This window comes from Coccinella septempunctata, chromosome 1 (assembly GCF_907165205.1).
Source record: "Coccinella septempunctata chromosome 1, icCocSept1.1, whole genome shotgun sequence".
Taxonomy (NCBI): Eukaryota; Metazoa; Arthropoda; class Insecta; order Coleoptera; family Coccinellidae; genus Coccinella; species Coccinella septempunctata.
The window spans coordinates 11,095,985-11,121,622 of NC_058189.1; the positions used below are offsets into that span (position 1 = coordinate 11,095,985).

The 25,638-nt window shown below is 34.0% G+C and overlaps 1 protein-coding gene across 1 annotated transcript in view; it reads right to left on the bottom strand.

The window, feature by feature from the left end:
* The window catches only part of LOC123322677, a 29,180-nt gene extending 4,768 nt beyond the window's left edge, over positions 1-24,412 (bottom strand). The window contains exons 1-11 of the mRNA XM_044910657.1: positions 24,228-24,412; positions 21,133-21,335; positions 17,988-18,148; positions 17,480-17,811; positions 16,800-17,241; positions 15,219-15,647; positions 9,468-9,574; positions 8,049-8,254; positions 5,771-5,931; positions 1,925-2,256; positions 225-669 (exon numbers count right to left, since the gene is read on the bottom strand). Coding sequence (XP_044766592.1) covers positions 225-669; positions 1,925-2,256; positions 5,771-5,931; positions 8,049-8,254; positions 9,468-9,574; positions 15,219-15,647; positions 16,800-17,241; positions 17,480-17,811; positions 17,988-18,148; positions 21,133-21,335 — 2,818 coding nt within the window. The 5' untranslated portion in view covers positions 24,228-24,412. The remainder of the gene's footprint in view (positions 1-224; positions 670-1,924; positions 2,257-5,770; positions 5,932-8,048; positions 8,255-9,467; positions 9,575-15,218; positions 15,648-16,799; positions 17,242-17,479; positions 17,812-17,987; positions 18,149-21,132; positions 21,336-24,227) is intronic.
* Positions 24,413-25,638: the final 1,226 nt, after the last annotated feature.

Consider the following 25,638-nt stretch of genomic DNA (forward strand, 5'->3'; position numbering starts at 1 on the left):
AACATTTTTTAATGGTTTTTCAACAGCCTGTATCTTTCAAACCGAACCAGTTCGGAAATGGTATAGCAAAAAAAATTTTTTTTTACTTTAAAAATCTACTGTTGAAATATTTGTACAAGTCAAAGACTCACCTTGTATTGAGCATATCATTGCATTGATATCCTAAAAGATAAATAGGAGCTATTCTTCATTTTTGTGTCAGTTTTGAAGAAAAATTGTTATACCTGAAACTACCATATCCAGATAAGTCATACTCATGACTTTGTTGTAAGACGGCTCGTTGTTTTCTGGCCAATTTTCATCAATTTCGTCAATCAGTTTTCTCTGTACCTCTGGATTGATTGCCAGCTCATAAACGGTTATACATAAAAGTGTAGCAACTCCCTCAAAACCAGCTATAAAGAAAACAAAGGCCTGGGCAGCGATATCGACATCACTTAAATCGCAGTCTATAGTCTTCATTTCTAAGTGCTCCTTAACAATCGAAAATCCTTCGTTGTTTTCTTCTTCTGGCTCCTTTGTTGACAACAACCCTCTTCTAGCATCAAGGAGCAAGCCTAAAATATCTGGACGCCTTATATTTTTTTCTTCTCTTATTTTGAGAGTATTTTCAACCAAATTAAGTATGAAGTCTTCAACCTTCCTTTCGAGAAGAGGTATTCCAAAAATCTGCAAGTAATACTGGATTCAGAAATCATTGATACGGTCAAAACTTCTAAAATTGAATTAATGTCACCGATATTCGATAGAACAATAATTAAACTAAAAAACTGAATAATTCAAAAAACATGAGTCTTTTAACACGTTTAATAGATAATTTAAAAGTGTAAAAAAAATGTATTTTAACTACATATACATTTAATCACGAAATTGCAATCTGGTGGCATTCACTGTTTAGAAGTTATGAGGAGGAATTTTTTTAATTTTATCTACTTTGGAAGGATATATCTCCCTGAATATGCATTTTAGGCCATGAGTTTATTCATCAAACTATACTTATTTTCAATGTACCTACCCTCAAAAAGCTCAACACACATTTTTGCCTCACCCTGTATACCTATTTCAGAATCTTCAATTTTTTCTTTAATAATTTTCAGAAGAAAAAAATTTTCTTCCATATTCATTTTTTCTTTCAAAATTGAGCTTTAAGTAAATTGTTTCATTTTTGTTGATGGTTAAATTAATTCAAGAAATCCGCTAATCCTTAAACCAGCACTGGTTTTCTGAGTTCTGTTTGTAAAAATAAGCTCACCACGAGAGAACTTTTATTAGCTAGTTTCCGAGCTGCCAATTTGTTAACACATTTCAATGTTTATGTGTTTCATTAATTTTTATACAGATTTTTTTTTCAAGAATTCTTTTCTTGAGAAAAACTGGGACAGTGTTTGATTGCAACGAACGCTGTGGGACCGATGATCTTAGTAATAAATTTTCATCAACTATTTTTGATTTTCTTTATTCCTATTACAGAAATTGTTATGTAAAATGACATAAGAAGAGAACCTGCATCGAAATAATTGATAATTCCTGCCGTATGAATAAACTGTCTATGCAAAAAAAGATGGCGTCTTTGACAAGTTGTGTGTTGCTTACGGTTAACGACTAGTTTTCACTTATTTTATATAAGTGTTCTATGCTACCGACCAAGAAGATATAGCAAAGGGGACCAAGAAGATATAGCAAAGGGGCCAAAGGAGGCGCACTAGGAGATCTGAAATACTTGGGTCTTGCCAGCTTGCCTCCATCTACGTCACACTAGCGCGCGCGCATTGGTGTAGCTCATATAAAGTTAGGTTGTGCCGTGCAATAAATTTGAATAATTTAATTATTCTCGACTAACTCCTCTAACTTGTGGAAGTATCTACAGCTTTTTCTGTGACTTATTCATCAGATAACATCCTACATTACAGTGTAGGGTACTTACGGAAGCAATTTTCGGTGATAGCTTATACAGGCAAAATGCAATCTTGATTCTGATGCTGCCTAAATTGACACCATGCCTTACCATTTTGTAAAACATATTATTTCTATCTTTCAAAGAATCCACTTGAATTCCAAATGCGGCATTAGCTACAACATCGCTGGTGAATCTAGATATAACATCTTTGAATTCAACTTCTGTGATGTCTTCATCCTTCTTCAGGAAATTATCGATGAACAATTTCGCATTTTGACATACCAAAACGAACATGGACTTAATTCTGGCGCTGGTAAATGTTGGACTTATGGCCGATCTCATATCTTTCCATGCTTGTCCTAGAATTTTTCCTAGCAATGTTTATATTATACTAGAAATATTTCAAATGAAGAAGAGAGAACAGGAGTATGGTGAAAGAATATTGAACTTGTAATGATCTATACCTAAAGGATTGACAAAAATGGAAAAGGTGTTATGCTTAAATACAGGGTTGGGATAAAGTTTGGCACCAAATTAATATATTTAAAACGGAACGGACGGTAATTTTGAAATTTATTGTCAGGAGGTGAATGGCAAGCACTTTGAACATTTAAAATGATTTAGAATTGAATGTCCTAACATCTGGGAGATCCATGATAAATCGAAACACTATTCAGATGTAAGTACTTTTGTGATTTTAATTTGTAACTCTACATGTTTCGAGCTAATCAGCTCATCTTCAGGAGTATAAAAATCACATAAGTGAAGCTGGAAAACAACAAAAACTCAGGGAGAAAACGAAAAAATTCTCTACAGTAAAATACAAGGACAAAGTAAAGAAAATTCGAGTAAAAAACATACAAAAACGACAAAAGCAACAAGCTAAAGCGAACTAATGAAAGTTTACAAAAGTCAAAAACAGCAGTCAAATAATGAAGGTCAATTATATAAAATAAAACAAAGTCAACAGTATAAAAAAGTTTTAAAAAAAGGAAATATAAGTTTTTAAAAAAACGGTCCTAACTAAAAATAGCGGGTGTAAAAAACCGCCATGAATAAAGCTGAACTAAAAGGGTAGAATGTCATAAATAAAAGAACTTACATAAAATCTTCAGAAACAATTCAATGGAAATCATCTAAAGTCATGCTAATGGTCTGAAAAATAGTTCCTTTCAATTACTTCAAGGGGAAGCAGTGGCCTTCAAACACAGAAGTATCCCGTTTTAAAAAATGGGCAATTTCGTAGATCGATCGAAGAATAATCAGAATCGATCGATCTACGTTCTGATTATTCTTCGATCGATCTACGAAATTGCCCATTTTTTAAAACGGGATACTTCTGTGTTTGAAGGCCACTGCTTCCCCTTAAAGTAATTGAAAGGAACTATTTTTCAGACCATTAGCATGACTTTAGATGATTTCCATTGAATTGTTTCTGAAGATTTTATGTGAGTTCTTTTATTTATGACATTCTACCTTTTCAGTTCAGCTATTTTTAGTTAGGACCGTTTTTTTAAAAACTTATATTTCCTTTTTTTAAAACTTTCTTATACTGTTGACTTTGTTTTATTTTATATAATTGACCTTCATTATTTGACTGCTGTTTTTTGACTTTTGTAAACTTTCATTAGTTCGCTTTAGCTTGTTGCTTTTGTCGTTTTTGTATGTTTTTTACTCGAATTTTCTTTACTTTGTCCTTGTATTTTACTGTAGAGAATTTTTGCCTTTTCTCCCTGAGTTTTTGTTGTTTTCCAGCTTCACTTATGTGATTTTTATACTCCTGAAGATGAGCTGATTAGCTCGAAACATGTAGAGTTACAAATTAAAATCACAAAGGTACTTACATCTGAATAGTGTTTCGATTTATCATTTAAAATGATTTTTTTTTAAATTATTTTCAATGAATTTTTTCTACTAGTAAAAGCCCTGTATTTCTTCTTTTTATAGATTTTCATGAAAAATACGTCATGAAAAGCAGAAAAAGTTATCTAATACAAAGTATTTCGTTTTATTTCTCACTATTGATACAAATAACAACGATTTATTTATTTGAATGGATTTTTTCTCAAATGTACAAAAAGGCCGAATTTCTTCTTTTTACAGATAATTTTTACATGGAACCCGATATGGACAGATCCGAAACAAGGTGCACTTTCAGAATCTGCAGAAATATACAGGGTGTCCCATTTAAATAAAAAAAAGTTTTGTCATTTCCGGTTAAACCGGAAGTATCTCATTAATGAAAATATGCTCATCAGATGCATTGTGGTCCATTACACTCAGCTGCCAAATTTCAAAAATATCGCCCGTTTTGTTTTAAAGATATTAATTTGGTGCCAAACTTTATATGAATATGATGTAAATGTATGTTCCAAGAAATTTCAACGTATGTTCATTTGAACTATTTTCATAACCTTATTTAAGAATTAAAATTTTTGAAATATTTTAAAGAAGTTTTAAGAGCCCAAGAAGCGTTCAGTACCTGGAACTTTGTACCATGAAAATGAAGGATAGCTCATATCTGCTTTCGGGATATCGATGCAATGATATGCAGGGTGGGCAAAATTCGTTGTCTATTGAAGGGATCTCGAGAACTATAAGAGCTAGAAGAGAACGGATGACAAATTTCAGATCTCTTTTTCAGATAAACAAAGAATGGTGAAAACCGTAGCCTCCTACAATTCTTCGTTTTTGAGTTATTAGCAAAAAATTAGACTTTAAAGATTTCGAAAAGTTCTCATAACTTTTTTGTCTTTGAAGTTACAGATCTGAATCTTGTACCTTCTACAGGCACTTTTTTACGTAGAATCCACTTACCAGCTCAAAATATTTTCTCATTTCTTATCATTAGGCGAACTTTCGTTTTTTAAATGCAAACTTTTATTGAGTTTGTTATTTTTGAATTGAAAAAAAGCTTGTGTCAGTAGATTCTACGTATAAAAGTGCCTAAAAAGGTTCAAGTTTCAGATATGTAACTTCAAAGACATAAAAGTTATGAGAACTTTTCGAAATCGTCAAATCTCATTTTTTGCTAATAACTCAAAAACGAAGAATCGTAGGAGACTACGGTTTTCTCCATTTTTGTTTCTCTGAAAAAGAGCCTGAAAATGTGTCATCCGCTTTCTTCTAGCTCTTATAGAGATCCCCTCAGTAGACAACGAATTTTGCCCACCCTGTACATACGAGGTGAGTCTTTGACTCGTACAAATATTTTAACATCAGATTCTTGAGGTCAAAAGAAACACTTTTTTCCAAATCTGATCGATTTGAAAGCTACAGACAGGTTGTTGAAAAACCATAAAAATGTTATTTTTAGCTTTATCTAACAAACGGTTTTATCGAATGAAATGTATTTCGGAATATAGTTTTTCATTTATTCGATTAATCTTTTTCGCATACAAGATATCACACTCTTGAAACTAAGTTGAAGGCTATCTGATGAATATTTGAACGTTTTGTAAAATAAGAGTATTCTTCATGTTTCCTCGTATAATGCGCCGTTTCTGAGTAATTTGGTGTTAAAAACAAAAAATATCTCCTTGAAATTGGAAAAATGTGATTCTCATCAAAGATTCAATGTTTAGTATCACAGATTTGGATAGTTATCCTGAAGGTAATTTTGTTGTTCCAGGGGTGGCACAGCTCATTATAAAAACTTAAAATAGCTATATATCTTTATCAGGGCCGAATCAGAAAAATTAGTAAAGGAAAAAAGTGATTTTTTTACCTCAAGAATCTATTGTTGAAATATTTGACTCAAAGATTCATCCTGTATAGTGGTGAACCCAAATCCATCAGAAGTTTACAAAGATGGAAATGAGTTGGCATGAGGATTGATTCTTTGTTGATAGTGATGATGATTTCTGATCATACCTTTCAGACCCAGCAAATTTTTAGAAAACAGAACATCGCCTTGTGTTGCGAAGTTTTGTCGATTCGGAAAATAATCGAAATCTTTTACGCACATCTTCTTGATGATACCTGGAGTTCGCAGTACCAATGCAGGCTTTGAAAACTGATATATACCGTAGTACCTTCAAAAAAGAACTTTGAGTATAATTGACTTTTTTAAAATTAACCTTATAGGTCACGCTATTCTCCACTGAAAATACAGTTCTTATGTTTAGGTCAAATGGGCAAATGATAATAATAAGTTATACTGAGGGCGATGGTAATCATATAATGAAGAGGTTACTAAGGAGCTCTCCAACCCAACTTATTGGACACAAAAACTTTTTTTTGAAACTAAGCAATAGTAAGTTTTTATTTATTCCGAAAAAAGTATCCACTGTATCGAAATTTTGCAACAACTTTTTTTCTCCAGAATTGAATGGAAACCATAAGAGAATTTTATTTTTCGAAAATCTATCCCACGAAAACAATTTTTGAACGAAAATCATAATGGTTGTTATTTTCAACCCCTAATAATAAAGTTATGAAATTTAAAATAATTGTGTGAGTAACATCTACTTAGTGCTTCATATTATGTATAGTTTTATGACTCAGTGTTTTTTAGAACCCGTAAAAAAAATTGAAAACTGTCAACTCGTCATCGCCTTCCAAAGGCTGTATCTTGGAAGGGGGGTCGATTCCGAAAAAAATTATAGGAACTACCCTGCTTATTTTCATCGGGGAATCATCTCCCTAAGTTCTTCGCATTTGTTTACAGGCACCCTGTATATTGTATAAAAAAAGCTTCAGCTGAATTCAGGCAGTTGGTTCAAAAGAAAAGCATCTAAGTTTCGAACTCAAACTGTGAAAAAGGGTAATTTTCTCCGAACTAGACAAGATAGATTGGAAAAGATAGCGTTTTCTCCAAAGTATTTGAAGGGCGTTGTTTTGTTGATCGGGTTCCTTATTACTTCAACTAATTTTTTTTTTATTTCTCTAAGACCCATTGAAGTAAATTTTTCATTTTTCGTCCCAATCAACACGCGTTTTATTATAGAAAAATAATGAGAGCAACAAATAATTGATGAGTTGAGCGTCAATAATTGAGTTCCACACAGTAAGTGGAAGATACATTGTATTCATGACATACAAAAATAATAGAAAATTATGGCCGAACACTGTGTATATTATCGAATAACTTGACTGTGCAGAGCTTCTATAATTTAAAGGTATAGAAATAGCACAGGACAATCAGAATATGGAGAAATGATGTGTGGTGTGAAAATGTGAGAAATCGCCCATATTCAGATAATACATAAAAAAATAAGATGACAAATTCCCATCATTTTTTTTCCTAGAAAGTTTGACATGATAAACAGTAAGGTAAGGACCTCTTAAAATGCTGCCCTTAAATTTAAATCAGCTTGTTTAGTTCACCAGACGCGGACTAGATAGTACATTTTAATGCTTACATTTTCAAGATCCTTTATAATTAGGAGAATTTGGATACCTTGAACATTGAGCTAAAGAAAAGGTACTCTTGTTCATTGTTGATAAAATAAGCCGTTTTCAAAATACAAAATAATAATCATTTCTAATAAAAGAACTATAAAATCTATTTTTTTTGTCTGCAACAAGGTTTGATGCGAAAGTTATTCAAGGAACAAAAAGTTTTAATTTATCCGACAAAATTACAAAGATTCTTAACAATGCAGTTTTGGCCAGAAAGGCACCTTAACAACGTAGTCCGCCCCTGGTAAACTGAAGAAGCTAATTTAAATTCGAAGGCGGTTTTTAGAGAGGTCCATACTTCTGTTTATCGTATCAAATTTGCATTAAATTATATAAAGAAGTTTGAAATTTATTTTAGTAAAATGGATTTCCAGTGGCGTCATTTAGGAGGTCGGTTGGAAAAAAATGATGGGAACTTGTCATCTTATTTTTAAGTTTCATCTTAATCTGACAGCGGGTTTCATAAAACTTTGATTGTCCGATCAACGATTTGACAGTCACTCCATTTCTAAAACGAAACCACTGAAACCTTTTCATTTCTGAATATATTAAAGATGTAGAAGAATAATCGAATGAAAGTATCATAATTTGATTCGAGAATGATATTTTGAATGATCATGACTGAATTATCGATTGAATACAAATTGATGTCTATTCGTTGATTTCCCGATCAAGCTTTATGAAACCCAGGGTGAGATATTTCTCACATTTCCCGGATACCCTGTATAAGTATACTGAAAATATTCACCTTTCATTTGGAAATGAGTTATAAATTCTCTTAGTCTGGTCCACGAAACCTTCGAGACCAAAAACAACTCTGAAGTTATCTCCGAAAAAAGGTATCACTTTTCCAGTCTTCACACCCCGATCTTTCCAGTAACTGTATGGTTTGACCGCCACATAATACAGCAGTATCAATAGAATGGAAAGAAGGATGATCAACCCAAACATCTGAAAATTACAACGCCATCATCAACCGTGCACTCGAAAGCTTTTGAATTTTGTGACAGATACATAGATCCCCAAATTTAAATATCCTAAGTGACAAAGGAAACAAGGCACCCAGTATTAATGGTGCCCACGAGACCAACGAGACGAGACTTTACTGAAGCCTCATCTCGTCTCGCCGATAAGACATAAAGTCTCGTCTCCAGTCTCGTCTCGTCTAAAGTCTAAGGCCTGCCGCACACATGCAATTTTTAGTTCTGCAACTGTTTAGTTGCAGAAGTGAGTACAATGCATTTATATGGGACCGCGCAGACATGCAACTGAAAAGTTGTAGCGATTGCCTTTGTGTGCGCCCTCGAACCGCTTGCAATCAAACTGTTGCGCAACTGAAAAGTTGCATGTCTGCGGCAGGCCTTATGCGACATACAGCAGGTTTCATAAAACATTGATTGTTCGATCAACGATTTGACAGTCACTCAATTTCTGGAACGAAATCAATGAAACCTGTTCATTTCTGAATATATTGAAGAAGTATCAATTGAGAATAATTGAATGGATATATGAACATCATAATTTGATGCGACAATGATATTCTGAGTAATTACGACTGAATTATGGATTGAAAACAAATTGACGTCTATACGTCAATCAAGCGTTGATTCCCCGATCAAGCTTTATGAAACCCGAGGTGAATCTAATAACGTAACCATAAATCTATTCAAATATGTTAAAGCCTTCTGGATTTTTCCAAAAATTTTGATTTTCCTGACGACTTAGAGAGTGAATTTTTTAATATTTTTTTCCGAAATATGTTCCCGAATAATGAGTAACTGAATTTCTTCACTTAAAAACCAGAGAATCCTAAAAACGGCTGGCAAATACTTGCAAAACTGGGGAGAGAATACACCAAAATGATGGAAATAGCCAAAAGGATCCTAAAATATACTGTCCATCCCCTCAATACATACTAACATGTCGAATATAAGGGAAGCGAATTCTATACTTTTTATACTATTTCAAGAAAAGCAACCAATTTTTTCAGGAAGTGATGGAATTACACTACTGACTACAGAATACCTATATTGTCTGAATATGTATATCTTGGACTAAGTTTTCTGGGAAAAATAATTCCCGAAAATAATATGACTTATTTTACAATTTCGAGAACCGAGATTGTTCCAACCGGCCTTGAATTATTATGGTAAACTTATACACTTACTAGGACTTTTCTGCTTTTCAAGATCTGATGAGCCAGACAGACCAACCTGATCAGTTTAGATGGATCTAAAAATTCGATATTCCTCAATATGGATATAATCCACTCACCTGAAAAATATTTTGATAACGCGATATTGTCGTTTCTACAAATAAAAGACAATTATTTTTCTTTTATTTTAGGAGAGATAATATATAACCCTATAAATGAACCCTATACTTCCACTACGAAGTAGTTTATTGACAAATTATCTTGTTGGTTATCGCATGAAGCAAGAATTATTTTGCTTTTGGTTGAACTGTTCTTACTCGCTCAACAATTGTGGAAATTATCATCAAGCTGAGCAATAAATTCCATATTATCAATGTGTTTTGAAAGCTTCAAATGAAACCATTCGCCCATAAAGCTTCTATGTACAATTTTACTAAGTGATTCTAGACTGTTATAGCATTTTTGCATTATGAATATTATCAGACAGGCATATGTATGTTGGCATCCATGAAAAAGCACCAAGGACTTCGAATGACCATGCCTGTATTTTGTCTCTCACTCTCACGATAGCCTTTGCCATGAAATTAACATATGCATGATTCATTGTTTGAAATCTCTTAAACTGCTCTTTGGAAGTCTGTTGAATGAGCCATTTTATTAATCTATAGGTAAATTCTTCCTTAACCTCACCTAAAATTACACATAGAAGTAGAAATGATATTTTTTCAAAGGAGATGCTCAAAGTTCATGTCATAGCATTTGTTTTAAAAATGCTTCATGCGTTGCTCCCTAACAAATGTGTATTAATTAGTGAATGAATTCATTACGAAGTTTTTATGATTGAAAGCTGAAATAAACGCGTTTCTTACTCGTGGTTTGCACCCCTCTTTTTTTTAAATCACGTTTTATTCGCCAAAACAAAGAAATTTGTTGTAGGTACTAGTGAATAAAATAAATATTTTCAGATGAGTCGCTCATTTTCAACTCAAGGAAGAAAGGTGATATGAGCTTTGTTGTTGAGAATGTTATTAAGAATCGAAATGGATGATAAAATGTAGGGTGTTCCATTAAAAAAATATAATTTCATGAAATATTCTAGAAACGCGACTGCTTTTTTTTCGGCATCGAGATAACTAATAATAATTCAACTTGTTTTCCCATTTAACCGAATTCGTAGCATCAATAATGACGGAGTTGGCAATGGTGCAGACTCAATTTGGAACACCCTGTATATGTGCCTGAAAACACTGTCCGACACAACAAGTCATTACTAGTCCCAGAGACTATACGTGTGGAAAGGCTTGTTTCAACTCAAGATCTAGTCTATATCAGAAGATGAGCTAAGAGCAGTCTCAGACGACGATTGGGTCGTTCAACCCAAAAATTGTCTATATAAAATATCTAAGATGGCTGAGATACAACCCCTAGAAGTTCGACAAAATTTCATTGAATTTCAAGTAAGTGTCTGTGGCAGATGACTCCGGCATCGCAAAAACGAAACAAAACATAAACATATGGCTGAATAATTAATGGTTCAGTACCAAGTTCATCGGATAAGATGAATCAGGTCACTTTTGAGAGAATCATAATTGTTGTATTGTGCAATTTAGGGTGAAAAAAATGTAGAAAAGAGAGGCAGTTTCTTAAAAGTGCTTATGTTAGTTATGTTGAAAAAGTGCTGTGATGTTTCCCCATTTCATCCCATTTTTACGACGATTGTTAGAATGTTCGAACAAGAAGATTGTGAGGCTCATTGTTAAAAAATTTGTGAATAATTTAGACGAATTTTATTGGTGAGATTTTGGAGTATTATTCTATTTTTTACACTTGTGTCCTAAGTCTCTTTTGTCAGTTGGTATCGAAATGAGCCGTTCCATGAAATCGTGTAAGTTACTAAAAAATAATGAGAACAATTCGGCAATCCTAAGTTTCCATTTTCATTACTACGTTGGTAAATATCGAACGAGCCAATATCCTTAACGAAACCACATGGTCGAATCAGGTGATGAGTTTTTTTCCACTGCTTTACGATAACCAAGGTGACCAGTAACATATCTGTTATGTTTTCTTGGGAGATTGATACGATATTTGGGATGTACATGCGCTTTTTCCAAATTATATCCACATTTTGTAAATTTCATGTTCCCGCTCCATGATATCTACGTAACATATTTGTAACATTGTTCTTTATTTGCCATTTTGAGATCATGAACAGAGCATGACACCATAAGGCGGACCGGCCACCGAATGCGAAGTTGAGCGAAGCTGTACTTTTTCAATGCTAAATCACGAGCTACGTCACTCGATTCGTAGCTTGTCGATTATATTAGTACTGAAAATGCTCAGCTCCGCGCAACTTCGCATTCGGTGGCCGATCTCCCTAAGGGTTTTAACTACCGTCAAAGGCGCAGTAAAACGTAAACAAGTATGGAGGATTGTGAGAAATGCTATTTATATCTACTGTTGTTTTGCTATGTATTTGATATCATCTAGGCGTTTTGTCAGTTTAATAGTGGATTACTGAAAGTCTCGCTGAAAGTGAAGTGCAGATATTGAACGTTTGATTAATTATTTGTGTGTCATAGTGATTTTCCAGTGAAATGGTTAATTACTGAAAAAAAATGCTATGGATATCGAACTGTAGGTCAATAAATCATTTTTCGATATTTTCATAGCAGTCCTATGAAACATAATAATAATAATAATAATATTTTCCTCTGGAGAGGAGTGTGAAAGCCGCAAGGCTAAAGTCATAATAATAAACTGAAAATGAAATAAAATGAAACTGTAATAGAAACCCGCAATTAACAATTTTTTTACTGCATATTTCATTTTCTTTGATTTGATTTTTCATCGATTTGAGATTAATGTCCAAATGGTTGTAAAACTTGCCAATAAAACTTGGTGTTGACTCGTACTTAGCAGTATGGTGTTTGGATATGCATAAGTTGTTACCATGCCTTTTGTGTCGTAGTTATGATAGAACATTTTTTCAGAAGATGCCTATTCTGATGAATGTATAATAGGCAGTTTAAAATGAGAATACATGGAAATGTCAGGATCTTGTGATCGTGAAAAAATGGACGACAGGAGTCAAGAGGTTTCAGACCGAATATGAGTCTCAAGACCTTTTTTTGGCACACAAAACCTCGACCCGACTCAATCGATGACCCCCTAGGCTATGTTTTTATTATATCTAGCATATAAAAATTATATTTGTATACATAATATCCTGTTTGGTGTAGATTTCGATATAGGTTTATTTCCTCATGTATTGCATGTACCTCATACTCGTGTATGTAGAAATAAATGAATAAATCATACATATTTGGAATTTTCTTCAGAAAGATATGCATAGTAAGTATTCTCATTCTCACAACGCATAATATAGGCACATAGTAGCATAGCTGCTATATAAGCGCTCTGTAAATCCGGGTCCAGACTATGTAACAAAACATTTTATTAACAAAGTTATACAACAAATGTGTTATACAACTTTGTTATATAACTTGTTATAAAATAGCAGAGACATCCACACTATGTAACAAAATAAAACTAAACAAAAGTGCTCATCTGTAAGCAGTGGCATCTGTAGTATTGAAAATGTCCTAAAACGTAGAGGATGTCATTTTGGCAGCAGCAGCTTGCGTGATTGTATGTAGACGAGTGAAATATCATCATTGAGAGCTAGAGGAACATTATAGTGGCACAAATCTTTTGAAGGATCTAGCAATGGATGACATAGACCCATTGACAAGGGGCATTAAATGTGATGGTAGTTTTAAAAATTTCCTAAGGATGACAAGTTCTGATTTCGAATATCTAATACATCAAATCGGCCATAAAATAGGCAAAAAAGACACGACATTTCGAGATGCAATACCAGTAAAAGAAAGGTTGGCGCTGCAGTAAATGTTTAATAACACAAGTGTGGACAAGTTGCGGCGTGTTTTATAACAAAGTTATATTACTTTCTTTGAACTTTACCGACACCCAACGGATAACATAAAATTTGCTATATAGCAAGAAAAATGTTGTATAACCTTGTGTTATATAACTTTTTCAATTGAATTTCTCTAACAAGTTATATAACTTTGCTATATAACCTGTTTTGTTACATAGTCTGGACCCGGCTTTATTGTACTCTGTTATAAAACAAGGAGCGCTGGAAACATTTCCGCTTCATAAATGTTATAAGATATGGTCACCCGGGAATTCAGCTAACAAATGGTCTAAGGTCGACTTAGAATCTATTTCAGTAATCATTTTCAATTTTTTTTTCAACTTTGTCATTTTGAAAGTTTCTGTATGGGTGATTTTTGGTGAAACGTTTCATTTTGACCAGTTCCACCTTCTTTTGAAAAAAAAGCCTCACCTTCAAATACACCCTGTAAACTCAGTGTGCATAATTCCAAACATTCACAGCAAACAAGCAAACAATATTTTGTGTAGACAGAAGGAAGAGGTTACGGAAGGTATAGTCAGTACAGTGGAAATTGACGCTTGGAAAAATATGGTATGGATATGAAATGTGACTTTTTAAGTTACACAAACTCAATACTCCGAACTATTTAATAAAAATGGTGAAAAGTTTTCTGGAAGAAAGGAAACTCTGTGTAAAAATCAATGAGACAACATCCACCTCATTCTCACCAGAACAGGGTACACCACAGGGTTCACCCCTTTCCCCTTTGCTCTTTAATATTTTCTGCTATGACATACCTGAGAACAATAGCAAAGATCAGTATCTCCTGCAATATGCCGATGACACCATTATAATCTCGCATGGAAAAACCGTAGCTAAGTGCATAAAGGCATTACAGCTTTACATGGACAGATTGATAACCTGGTTTTACAAATGGAGGCTACATCCCAACCGTGAAAAATCTAAATTCATAATCTTCAACCACAAGATCAGACCAAGTTCTCCTCTAGTTCAGATAGACAGTAGAAATATAACTCCGTCTCCGTCAATAAAGTACCTTGGCATACAAATCGACTGTAAACTAAATATGAAGCTTCAATCAAACCTCTCCAAGAAAAAAACAATTGCGAGAGCGAAACACTTCAAATGTCTCACCTACAAGAACGAAGGAATAAGCATTGAAAATGCCACAAAAATATACAAAACAGTTTGCAGACCAATTCTGGAGTACGGGCATACATTATTCGGTATTAAAAATCTAGAGGTAGGGGAGAGAACATCTCTGAGAACAATAACACGAATGAGACACCCCCTCAATAAATTACACAATCTATCCAATGAACTACTCTACAGAAAGACCAAAATACAGCCAATAATAGAAAGACTGAAAATTTTAAATGGCAGATTTTTCAATCGGGTCAAAGAACTGGAGGATATATATGGCATGTTCCACAGAGATACAGCGAGCAACCCACTCAGAAAATTTCCAGACCAAACAATCATGGACAGTCTCACGTCCATGGCTATGTAGATCAATAAAAAATTAACCCAATTTAATATATAATAGACTAACCTTTTTTTTTTTTTGCTACATCGATGTATCTAAATGTACATGGCTGAAGGACTTTGGTCGATGGCCTTTGACTGTGGTCAATAAATGACAGTTATTATTATTATTATTTATGAAATGTATAATGTGGATACTTCCAAAACTTCACACCAAACAATTTTTTTTGTAGATAGAAGGAATACTGGATAATAGCCAGTAGAAAAAAAACATTACTTCAGCAAAATATCTATGGTTCAATATTATAAAAACTAGTTTTCCGAAATTCATCATCTTTTCTTCAATCCTACATGGCAACCATTCTCAGGAACGAAACCGAAACCATTCTTATTCAGTTTGATCGGAATCTGAGTTTTTTCAATCGGAACTAGCTCGAAATGATGAAGCAGGTAAAAAAGAAGAGCTTTAACTTCCATTAGTGCAAATCTCGAACCAATACAATTCCTTGGACCCACTCCGAATGGAATATAAGTGTAGGGGTCGATTTTATGTCTGTTCTCTGGAGAAAATCGTTCAGGATCAAACTTTTCTGGATTCGGGTAGTATTTCGGATCGAAGTGTATTCCCAAAATGGGGATAATCAATACCGTGCCTTCTTCGAGTGTCACTGGTTTTTCGCCAGGAAGTTCAGGTTGAATCGTATATTCCTTTGTGACAACCCTGTCCGTCATTATTCCATTGGGCCATTTCCTTAAAGCTTCTGGAAAAAAAATTCAAATTTATGAGTTCATCAGAAGTCTCGTTGAATATCGATAATTTTCATGGGTTATTGTCCTGAGTCTTTTCGAATAACACAATAGATATGAACAAGAGTGTTCCATCCTTGATCGTATTTTCAATTGGCGCGGCCATATTTTCAGACTAATAGTTGGGGAACCCAAGAGAGAAATTCGGGATTCACTAGAGCGTGTCAGACTAATATATCGGGACCTCTACCAAATATTAGACTTGTAGATATATAGGAAAAATTGTCTATGACAGCCTGTCAGGTTAGTTAAAAAAAACCGATCATTGTACATACTCGAGCGTGTCAGATTGAGATATATGCATGTGGTTAATTATATGTTGAGATGTATACATTCTCTTATTCTGACAATTTAAGCGTAACGAAAAGGTGTGGAAGGGCGCCAAACTTGCAAAAAAATCGTCACTTAGGTATACATTCTCGAGCACGGTGGCTTGATAAATAATCTGACAGTCTAAGCAAACCGCGAAACAATAAAAATGGGCCATAAAGGTCACAAATATCAGTATTTTTTTTCATTATCTTCTCTGGGATTCGAATTGTTTTCGCACTCATCATAAAAGTTGTAAATCATAAAATTTCCTACAAATTTTGTCCAAAGCAATTTTTTCTACGTTCAAACGTTTTCGAGACATATGGCGATGAATATACATTAATCTGTGTTTCTACATTGACCTTGGTCCTTGGCTTTTGGCATGTGTGGCTAAGCTCCTCGCCCCAATCGCCCTCTAAAGAGTATGATAAATTGCTGCAGACAGAAGTTGTATAGAATTTTAATATATAGGTTCTAATAAAAAAAATGGAAACATTGTTATCACGGTTATCATCTGTAGGGACCTAAGTCGATGATACTCAAAAAAATATTACGTGAAGGCGCATACGCATGTATTCATTTTTGAAGGCCTATAGCGTATAGCATTGTTTCTCAATTGTAAAACACATAATTAATTTTATTCATTATTTTTATCAACACAGAATCAAGCTAGCCACACTCCCATTCAAGGTAATTTTAAATCGCGAAGGAAAACTGCTGTGTACCGTTTATCAGTTTGTTTCATCACATGCCTTTCTGCAAATTCTATCAACTATCGTTAATAAAAGTCATACCTGAAACCACCATATCCATATACGTCATATTCATGACCTTGTTGTAGGAAGGCTCATTGTTTTCTGGCCAATTTTCATCAATTTCGTCCATCAGTTTTCTCTGTATGTCTGGATTAATTGCCAGCTCATAAGCGGTTAAACATAAAAGTGTAGCAACTCCTTCGAAGCCAGCTAGGAAGAAAACGAATGCTTGCGCAGCAATATCCACATCAGTTAAATCGCAGTTTATACCCTTCATTTCTAAGTGCTCTTTGACAACGGCAAACCCATCGTTTTCTTCTTCAGTCTCTTTCGTACTCATCAACCCTCTTCTGGCATCAAGGAGCAATCCCAGAACATCTGGACGTTTTATATTTCTTTCTTCCCTCATTTTGAGCGTATCTCTAACCAGATTTATGATAAAGTCCTGGACCTTCGTCGCAATAATGGGTATTCCTAATATCTGCATGAAAGGAGTTAAAAAAATATAAATGATAAGGTTGAATTCAACTACTTATTTTTGGTAACTTCTATCAAGCTTCTGCTATTCAAGATTATCTATAGTTCGAAGGAAAAATTTCGATATATTATATTTTTTTATAATTCTCAATAGTTTGCTTTGAAACTCAACTAACATAAATATCCAAAAAAAAATGGAACACAGTCAGATTGCTTCACGAAATTCAATTATTTTTACTTACGGAAGCAATTTTGGGTGATAGCTGATACAGACAAAATGCAATCTTGATTCGGAGGCTGCCAAAATTGATGCCTTCCCTACCCATTTTGAAAAACGTGTTATTTCTATCTTTCAGAGAATCCACTTGAATTCCAAATGCGGTACTAGCTATAACATCGCTCGTGAATCTAGATACCGCATCTTTAAATTCCACTTCAGTGATCTCTTCATCCTTCTCCAGGAAATTATCAACGAATAATTTCGCATTTTGACATACCATGACAAACATTGATTTCATTTTGCTGCTGGTGAATGTTGGGCTGATCGCAGATCTCATATCTTTCCATGATTGGCCTAGAATATTTCCGAGCAACTAATTATACTAGCGAATAGCGTCATTTGAAATTGTGATAAGGAAGCACGTGCGTAATGATATAAAATAACTCATTCTAGTGAAAATCATGTTGTTCAGTTTCTGTTTACTCTACTAGATGATAGGTAGGAGATCGTGATGATGATTTCAGTTATACCTTTCAGACCAACCAAATTTTTGGAGAAAAGAACATCGCCTTCTGCTGCAAAGTTTTGACGGTTCAAAAAATAATCGAAATCCTTGACGCACATCTTCTTGATGATATCTGGAGTTCGCAGTACCAAAGCAGGTGTTGAAAATTGATATATTCCATAGTACCTTCGAACAGAAATTTGGTGATTATAATTGAACTCGGCTTCGTGTTAAAAGAAATGATACTAAGACATGTTTTAAAAAACATTCACTCAATAATGGCATGTTTCTGGGAGAACAAGGGAATTCTTCAAACTAGGAAAAAACTAATATGATTTGGCAACTGAAATTAGCATATGTTGAAGGATCTGAAGTTGTGTAGTAGTTACAAGAAAACATTCTACCTCAGTGGCGCACCCAGAATGATATTATGGGGGGCACGCCTAGCTGCAAGCTTGATGAAAGTAGTTTTTTACGGTTTTACCATAGCAAAATCAGTTAGCTTTTCGACGCTTGGGGGGGGCACGTGCCCCCCCCCCCCTTCCTCCCGGGTGCGCCAATGTTCTACCTCGAGAACTCTCACATGGAGAGGTTGACAGGTACTTATCAACGAAAAATTATATACCCAAGGATCCCCAAACCCAGAACCCTTTTTAAAATCAAATCAAAATCATATACACTCTGTTCCATACAAATGAAGGTGATCTGATGTAATAGGATAGCCTTGGTGAGTTATTTTCTGTAGATATCGATTTATTAAATGAAAAAAGAATGTTTTCACAAAAAAAATCTATAGAGATATAAAGAAGTAGCAATTGAGAATCTTTGAATGGACGTAAAAAAGTTATAAATACCCTTAAATGGGCGCTTCATGCAAGGGATGCAGTTCTCAATTTACTTTCACTAAAAGTTCACTGCGCATGGTCTAGTCATGACTACACCATGGGAAGTAGTGCACATTACACTACTGCTGTAGGTAGTGTTTGCAGGCCTTTACGCCCTGAAAATTTAATCCACTTAGAAGCAGTGGAAATAAAAATCAATGAATGACCGAGTCACATATGCTACCCAGTTTCAATACTTACATTTCCATTTTTCTTAGTTAGTAAAGTAAAAAACTCAATTTTGGAAAATCCATTTTATTTGATTCACAGTTTCTTAACGTGCAATAATTTTCGAACGATATTTTGAGGTTTTCACCAAGAAATTGGACAAAAAAATTCAATAATCGGCAACTAGAACGAGTTAGATAATCAAAAGGTGGTACGAGAATCAAAACCTTGAAACCTTTTTGATCAAAATGGCCATTTGAAATTTCACAAAATTTCATATTTTTCTGCAAATGGTCCTGAAATTGATATTTCAACTAGTGTCACGGTCTTAGAAACACATTTGAAACCCAGATGGCGCTCACATCACTTTAGTCACTTCGTTTCCCATCTTTCTAGTGTATAATCTTTGATTATAATCGCATAACTCTCTGAGTTTTTTTGTGTTTCAAATACAGTTTCATAATAGGTTTTTGATACCTACCTCTGTTTTAGTAGTTAAGTGATATAGGTATATTGCAACTTCACCTATCGACTTACTCCACGAGTATACTCATTTTTGAAATGTAAGGAATTAATCAAAACAGAGAACAATTTGCGTAATCCATCAAAACTATCTTTCCATATCTATTTTTTCAATGAAATTTTGAAATTCTGATATTGCATCCATTACCATATCATGCATTTAGTTTTCAATCGAAAATGAACACGTCCCTGATCTGCGGGGGTCATGAGTTTTTTGTCCTCATTGAATATTGAATCTGTAATATTCGATGGCCAAATAGAAAAGGATGAAAGGTGCTGCATGGGAAATTTATGAACTTCGAGGAGGCTCAGATATTGATAAAAAGTCAAATTTCTTGAAAACCGTTGAGAATTCAGGCATAGCTCTGTCATCAAACTTATATTCAAATTTAACAAGGAATTCGAAAAGACTGTGACTAGAGTCCCGACTCGGGACTCGTGTCCCGAGTGAGGTCATTAAATTCAGAACAGATATTCGGTCTTGAATTCAACGATGCACTGCACTGGTGCAATTAAATTATTAAGCAGTGAATGGAGTAGCGAAAAACTCAATATTCAGTACAAATCATAAGCTTGTACCCAGTCAAATAAAAACAATGATTCATATTTCACTCATGCATGTAGTTAAAGATAAATATGTCGTTAAAGTATATCTCATTTTCAAATCATCAGATTTATAAAGAGAAAAAAGAGCAATCTTAAAATGAAACATCTAAGGTGAACATTTCAAACAGAACCACACTATTTTTTGATGAGGAATAACTCCTTGAATTTTGTAGCAACTATTCATCAATAATATTATACGATTCGCGAACATAACCTCAAAACCCTTGTACAATTGTCGGGACTGAACAATGATCCCGAGTAAGGACAAGAGACTTGTTTGGTAATTGAGTCACTTGAATTCGTCAGTCGGGACTGAACACAGATCCCGAATCGGGACTCTAGTCACATCCATTCAAAAATGTAAAAATATATAGGGTGTTCCATTTAAAATAACGAAGTTGATACCTGTGCACACTTTGTATAGTTCTAAATTATTTTAGGACATGCTCTACTTCAAAAGAGAAAAGTTTTATTTGAAATTCTTTTTGTAAAATTAATAGAATTAGAGTAATCGACCGCTGCCCAATGGCGCGGACACCCTGTATATCGAATTTGAAAAATCTGAAATATATTGGAAAAGATGTCCGTGATACGTACCATACCATACCATACCAGTGTGTACTGTAGTTACTCTACACACAAACTGTACTTTATATGGTAGGTACATGTCACAGACATCATTTTTCAATATTTTTCAGATATTTCAAATACGATATTTGAACTCGTAAAAACTAAATTGTTGAATTATATGAAAAATACATAGATCTTTTCTATGAAAGTAGAGACTTAGCTGTCACATCTGTAATACTTTTGTGAAATATTGAAATATTAGAAATTTTAGTGAGGCCACTATGGGTATTGGATTGATGATTGTTAGACTCAATGATGGCACATACATCGTTAATTAATACACTATCTAATTCTGGCCTTCATTAAATCTGTGTGGGCTTCATGAATCACTGCAAAGAGATATCCCAAAATTATAATTACCTTTCATTTGGATATAAGTTATATATTCTCTTTGTTTGGTCCACGAAACTCTCAAGACCGAAAACTATCCCAAAGTTCTCTCCGAACAAGGGTATTTCTTTTCCAGTTTTCACTTCCCGCACCCTCCAGTAACGGAATGGTTTGATCGCCAAAAAATATAGCAGTATCAACAAAATGAAAATCAGAATGATAACTCCAAACATCTGAAAATTATCACACCATCAACGTCTTTGTACATAAGCCATCAACAGGTACAGATTAAGCGCATCATCGAACAAAAAGAAGTAAATAAATTTAACAACATTTTATTGCGCATCTGTTTTCAAATATTCATAGTTTACTTTACAAAGTAGCCCTTCGATGAAGTTTCTATTACACAACAAAAGGATCTATAAAAGAAAGGGGAAATAGAATACTTCTTCTGACGAAAATGATGTATTTTTTATTAAATATCTTTGAAACGTCACATTTTGAAATAACCATTTCAACCGTTTCCCAAAAAAACATTTTAAGTAGGTACTTAAAAATGAGAAATAAAAATGGGTATTCAAAATTTAAAGCGTTTCGTTTCTATTGGACAAATTGGCAACATCGACTGAAATATGCGTTGATAATAAAGGACAACAAATACACTATCTTGATGAGATTGACAAAGATGGCTGTCTATGAAGTCTGCGACGAACGAGGAAGGTCGTAAAATTTTATGGGATTTTTATGGCCGGTTGCTGTTGAGGCTCGCCAGTGAGTACGCGCCTTATGATGGCTGTGAATCAACAGCTGTTATTTTATAAACAAGCCATTGTTCTTTATATTTTCTAGTAGGCGCTCTGTTGCCAAATCGTAAACTAGAAACGAAGCGATTTAAATTTTGAAAGCTCATATTTGAAGAATGATTTTGAATAGTTTCAGCTAGATGTCCTGAACCGAATGTTGTGCGCTTATGAATTGAATAAGATAAACTCAGCACAGCCTTTCGAGACGTACTGAAATCACTTTTCGATGATCCCCGGAAAATATTGATGAAAAAATAACATATTCATCTTGAATCATCACTACAACGATTTGAATGTTGAATTTTCAATTGACAGAGTCATTCGGGGTAACTGAGCAGTGAGCGCAGTGGGTAAGTGTGCGCAGTGCTTATATCTCGACTATGCAATGTATGAAAGAGGGGTTTATTTGGGTGAAGCAAGGGCGCAGAATCCCCAAATTAGTTTTTCATACGGGTGCACCGTGCGACGTTTCGTTAACTTTTTATTTGCAATCAATCAAATTCACTAGTTTTCTTGTTAATTTTTAGAATCTCTGCAAATTCTGCCAGGTCCAAGTTCCGAGTCCGACAGTGTTAAACAATATTTTATTCGATCATGGGCATATTAATCTAAATATATAATAAAACATTTCAGGTTTTCTTAGTTGCTCAACTCTATAAGAACGTCAATTCAAATTTTGGCTTACTGGGGAAAGTGTGCGCATAGATTCATTATATGGGCATTTGTTCAGTGAGGAATAAATTATGACATTGTTGATTTTCTTGGTTGAGACTCGATCAATATTGTCCTATTTGTTCGGAAAAATATGAAGAACCACCAACAGGGGAATGTATCAAGTGTTGTGTTCACCAGGAATTGTGGCACGAACAATGATGCAGTGCTTATAAAAAGGCGCTTCTGTATTGACAATAAACAGCATTTCTCTAATATTGTAACATTTTGATGACATTATTTTTGTAATTTGTTTTGATTGTGTGGTTCACTAAGCACTGCGTTCACTTACCCCGTGAGGGTGCGCACACTTACCCGCAATACGGGGCATGTGAACGCACTCCGACTTTCACCGTTAAATTTCTTTTTGCGGAAAGAAAACGTTTTTGTTTGTTGGCTTTTTGATGTTTATTTATAGATTAGAAAATTCTCTATCTTATGAATGTGTTTTAATTTTCCTAGCTTCAACATTTGAAACAGGGTATGGCTTGAAAGGCAAAAGTACGCACAGTTGCCCCGAATGACTCTATCCGGAATGAACAAGTTCCAAAACTTTTTCTAGCCTTCAGAATACTCGAAAAACTCTATCAATGTAAATGCATTTATGCTTAACAGCGTGAATCCTTGACTCGTACAAATATTTAAACAGTAGATTCTTGAGGTGGAAAGAAACATTTTTTTACCATTATTTCCGAATCGGCTCGGTTTAAAAGATATAGGCTGTGTAAAACCATACAAAATTGCGTTTTTTCGAATGAAACGAATTTCGGAATATAGTTCCTCATTTATTTGATAACTATTTTTTCGAACACAAGGTATATGACCCACGTCTTCCATGACCATTACGTACCATAAAAATACCAAAAATTCAAAGAACCAAACTCATAAAACTAAGTTGAACGCTATCTAATGAATATTAGAACGTTCTGTAAAATAAAAGTATTTTCTCGTATAATGCGCCGTTTTCGAGTAATTTGATGTTCAAAAATTAAACAATATCTGTGATATTTCAGAATTGGGTACTTTGGCTGAATGCAGATATGTTTAAAAGATCCTCAGATGTGTAGTATCACATATTTAGCTAGTTATTCTGAAGGTAATTTTGTTTTTCCAGTGGTGGCACAGCTCATTATGAAAACTTAAAATGCTATATATTTTTATCAGGGCCGAATCGAAAAAAAATATAAGAAAAAAGTGTTTCTTTTGTCCTCAAGAATCTACTGTTAAAATATTTGTACGTGACTCACCCTGTATATCGTGGATTTTGTGACATGCAAAAGAATTTTATGTTCTGATGAACATAAACATGAATGAATGAATGATGAACAAAGGACAATGAATTGTGATTTTTCTTGACGAATGACCAATAATTATTTTGTCGTCAAGAGGAATCTACATTTTTTCAAAACTCTAATTGATCTCAAACGAAAGATAATTAAAAAACAAAGGGTCAGCTTTTATTTAAATCTGTTTATCCGCATAGTTCGATATCGTTAAAGGAATATTTTCGATGAAAAGCTAGACAATATGAAAAAATTCAACTGTTCTACTCAAAAATATTGAATTCTTTTTTGACGGAAAAATAGTCTCAGAAAAGAATTATGATCCTACCTTAATTTCAATTTTCCACGTTTGAAATTGACATTCCTTATTTCATCTCAATGGTTTAAACATAACACGAAGCAGCGATATATGAATAAACTGAATGATGATATAATTATTTCTTGGTCACCATCACAATTCACCAAGGTTGAATAACATTCATTTATTTGTCCAGTTGTCTATCTAGATCATTTAATCCAGATCATTTGATAAAATGAAACTCACTCTCTGTAGCTGTAGCACAAAATACAGCGATTTCCTCTTCCGTACCTATGTTCTGATCACTGTAGGTATACAGGGTGTTTCATGAGTCGTTGGCCTTAGCCTATTGATGGATACAGGTCATCCAGGCCTTTCAGAAAAGTTGCTTATTTTGTATCCATTGGTATCGTAAATATGGGGTGATTTATGAACATTGGCTTAAATTTTCGCTAGCCATAACTCTAGAAATCGAGGTCCGATTTCGATCAAATTTTATGGGTTTGTTCACTTCAGAAAGCTCTTTCAGACGGCTCATGAAATATCAATTTTTTCAGGGCAGTACTAAGAATATCGTGATTTTTTTTTCAATCACCAAAATCTATATTTTTTACGTCCCTTTAAAAAATTTCGTTATTGCCTTGAAAAACTACATAATTCAATCTAAGGAATTCAATTTTCACTTTGCATGGCACACTTAACACAAGAGAAGTAAAAATAATTCAAAATCTCGGCAGTAAATATTATCATCAAAGGAATAAAAACAGGACCACATTTCGAAAAAATTACATAAAACCTGAATTCGTCCGATTCCTATTCTCTTGTGTTAAGTGTACCATGCATAGTGAATATTTAGAATGAAATATGTAGTTTTTCATGGGAATAACGAAATTTCTGATAGGGATGTTAAAAATATGGATTTCGGGGCTTGAAAGAAAAATCACGCTATTCTTAGTACTACCCTGAAAAAAATGATATTTCATGAGCTGTTTGAAAGAGCTTCCTGAAGTGAACAAACCCCTAAAATTTGATCTTTGACCTTTCATTCCAGAGTTATGGCTACCGCAAATTTAGGAAAAATTGACATCAATAACTATTGAATGCTATGTTTAGTGGTATTAGAATTGTTACAGAAGGAATGATTCCTTCGACTTGATTTTATGACAACGTGGTTAACTTACATCAATAATGAAATGATAACATTATTTTGAAGGAATTTTATTGATTATTATGTTACCGGAAGGGCTCTAACTAATTAACCTTTATTTTATGGGTTTATCCTTCTTTATTACTAGGATACAGGGAGATTCAATGATTTTCCCCATTTTTTCAATAAATCGTAATTTACGAACCACCCTAGGTATTTTCCTAATATTTGGCTTGTACATTCTTCATCCTCAGTTGAGTCGATAGAATAATAATACAACAGAGCATTTAGTAG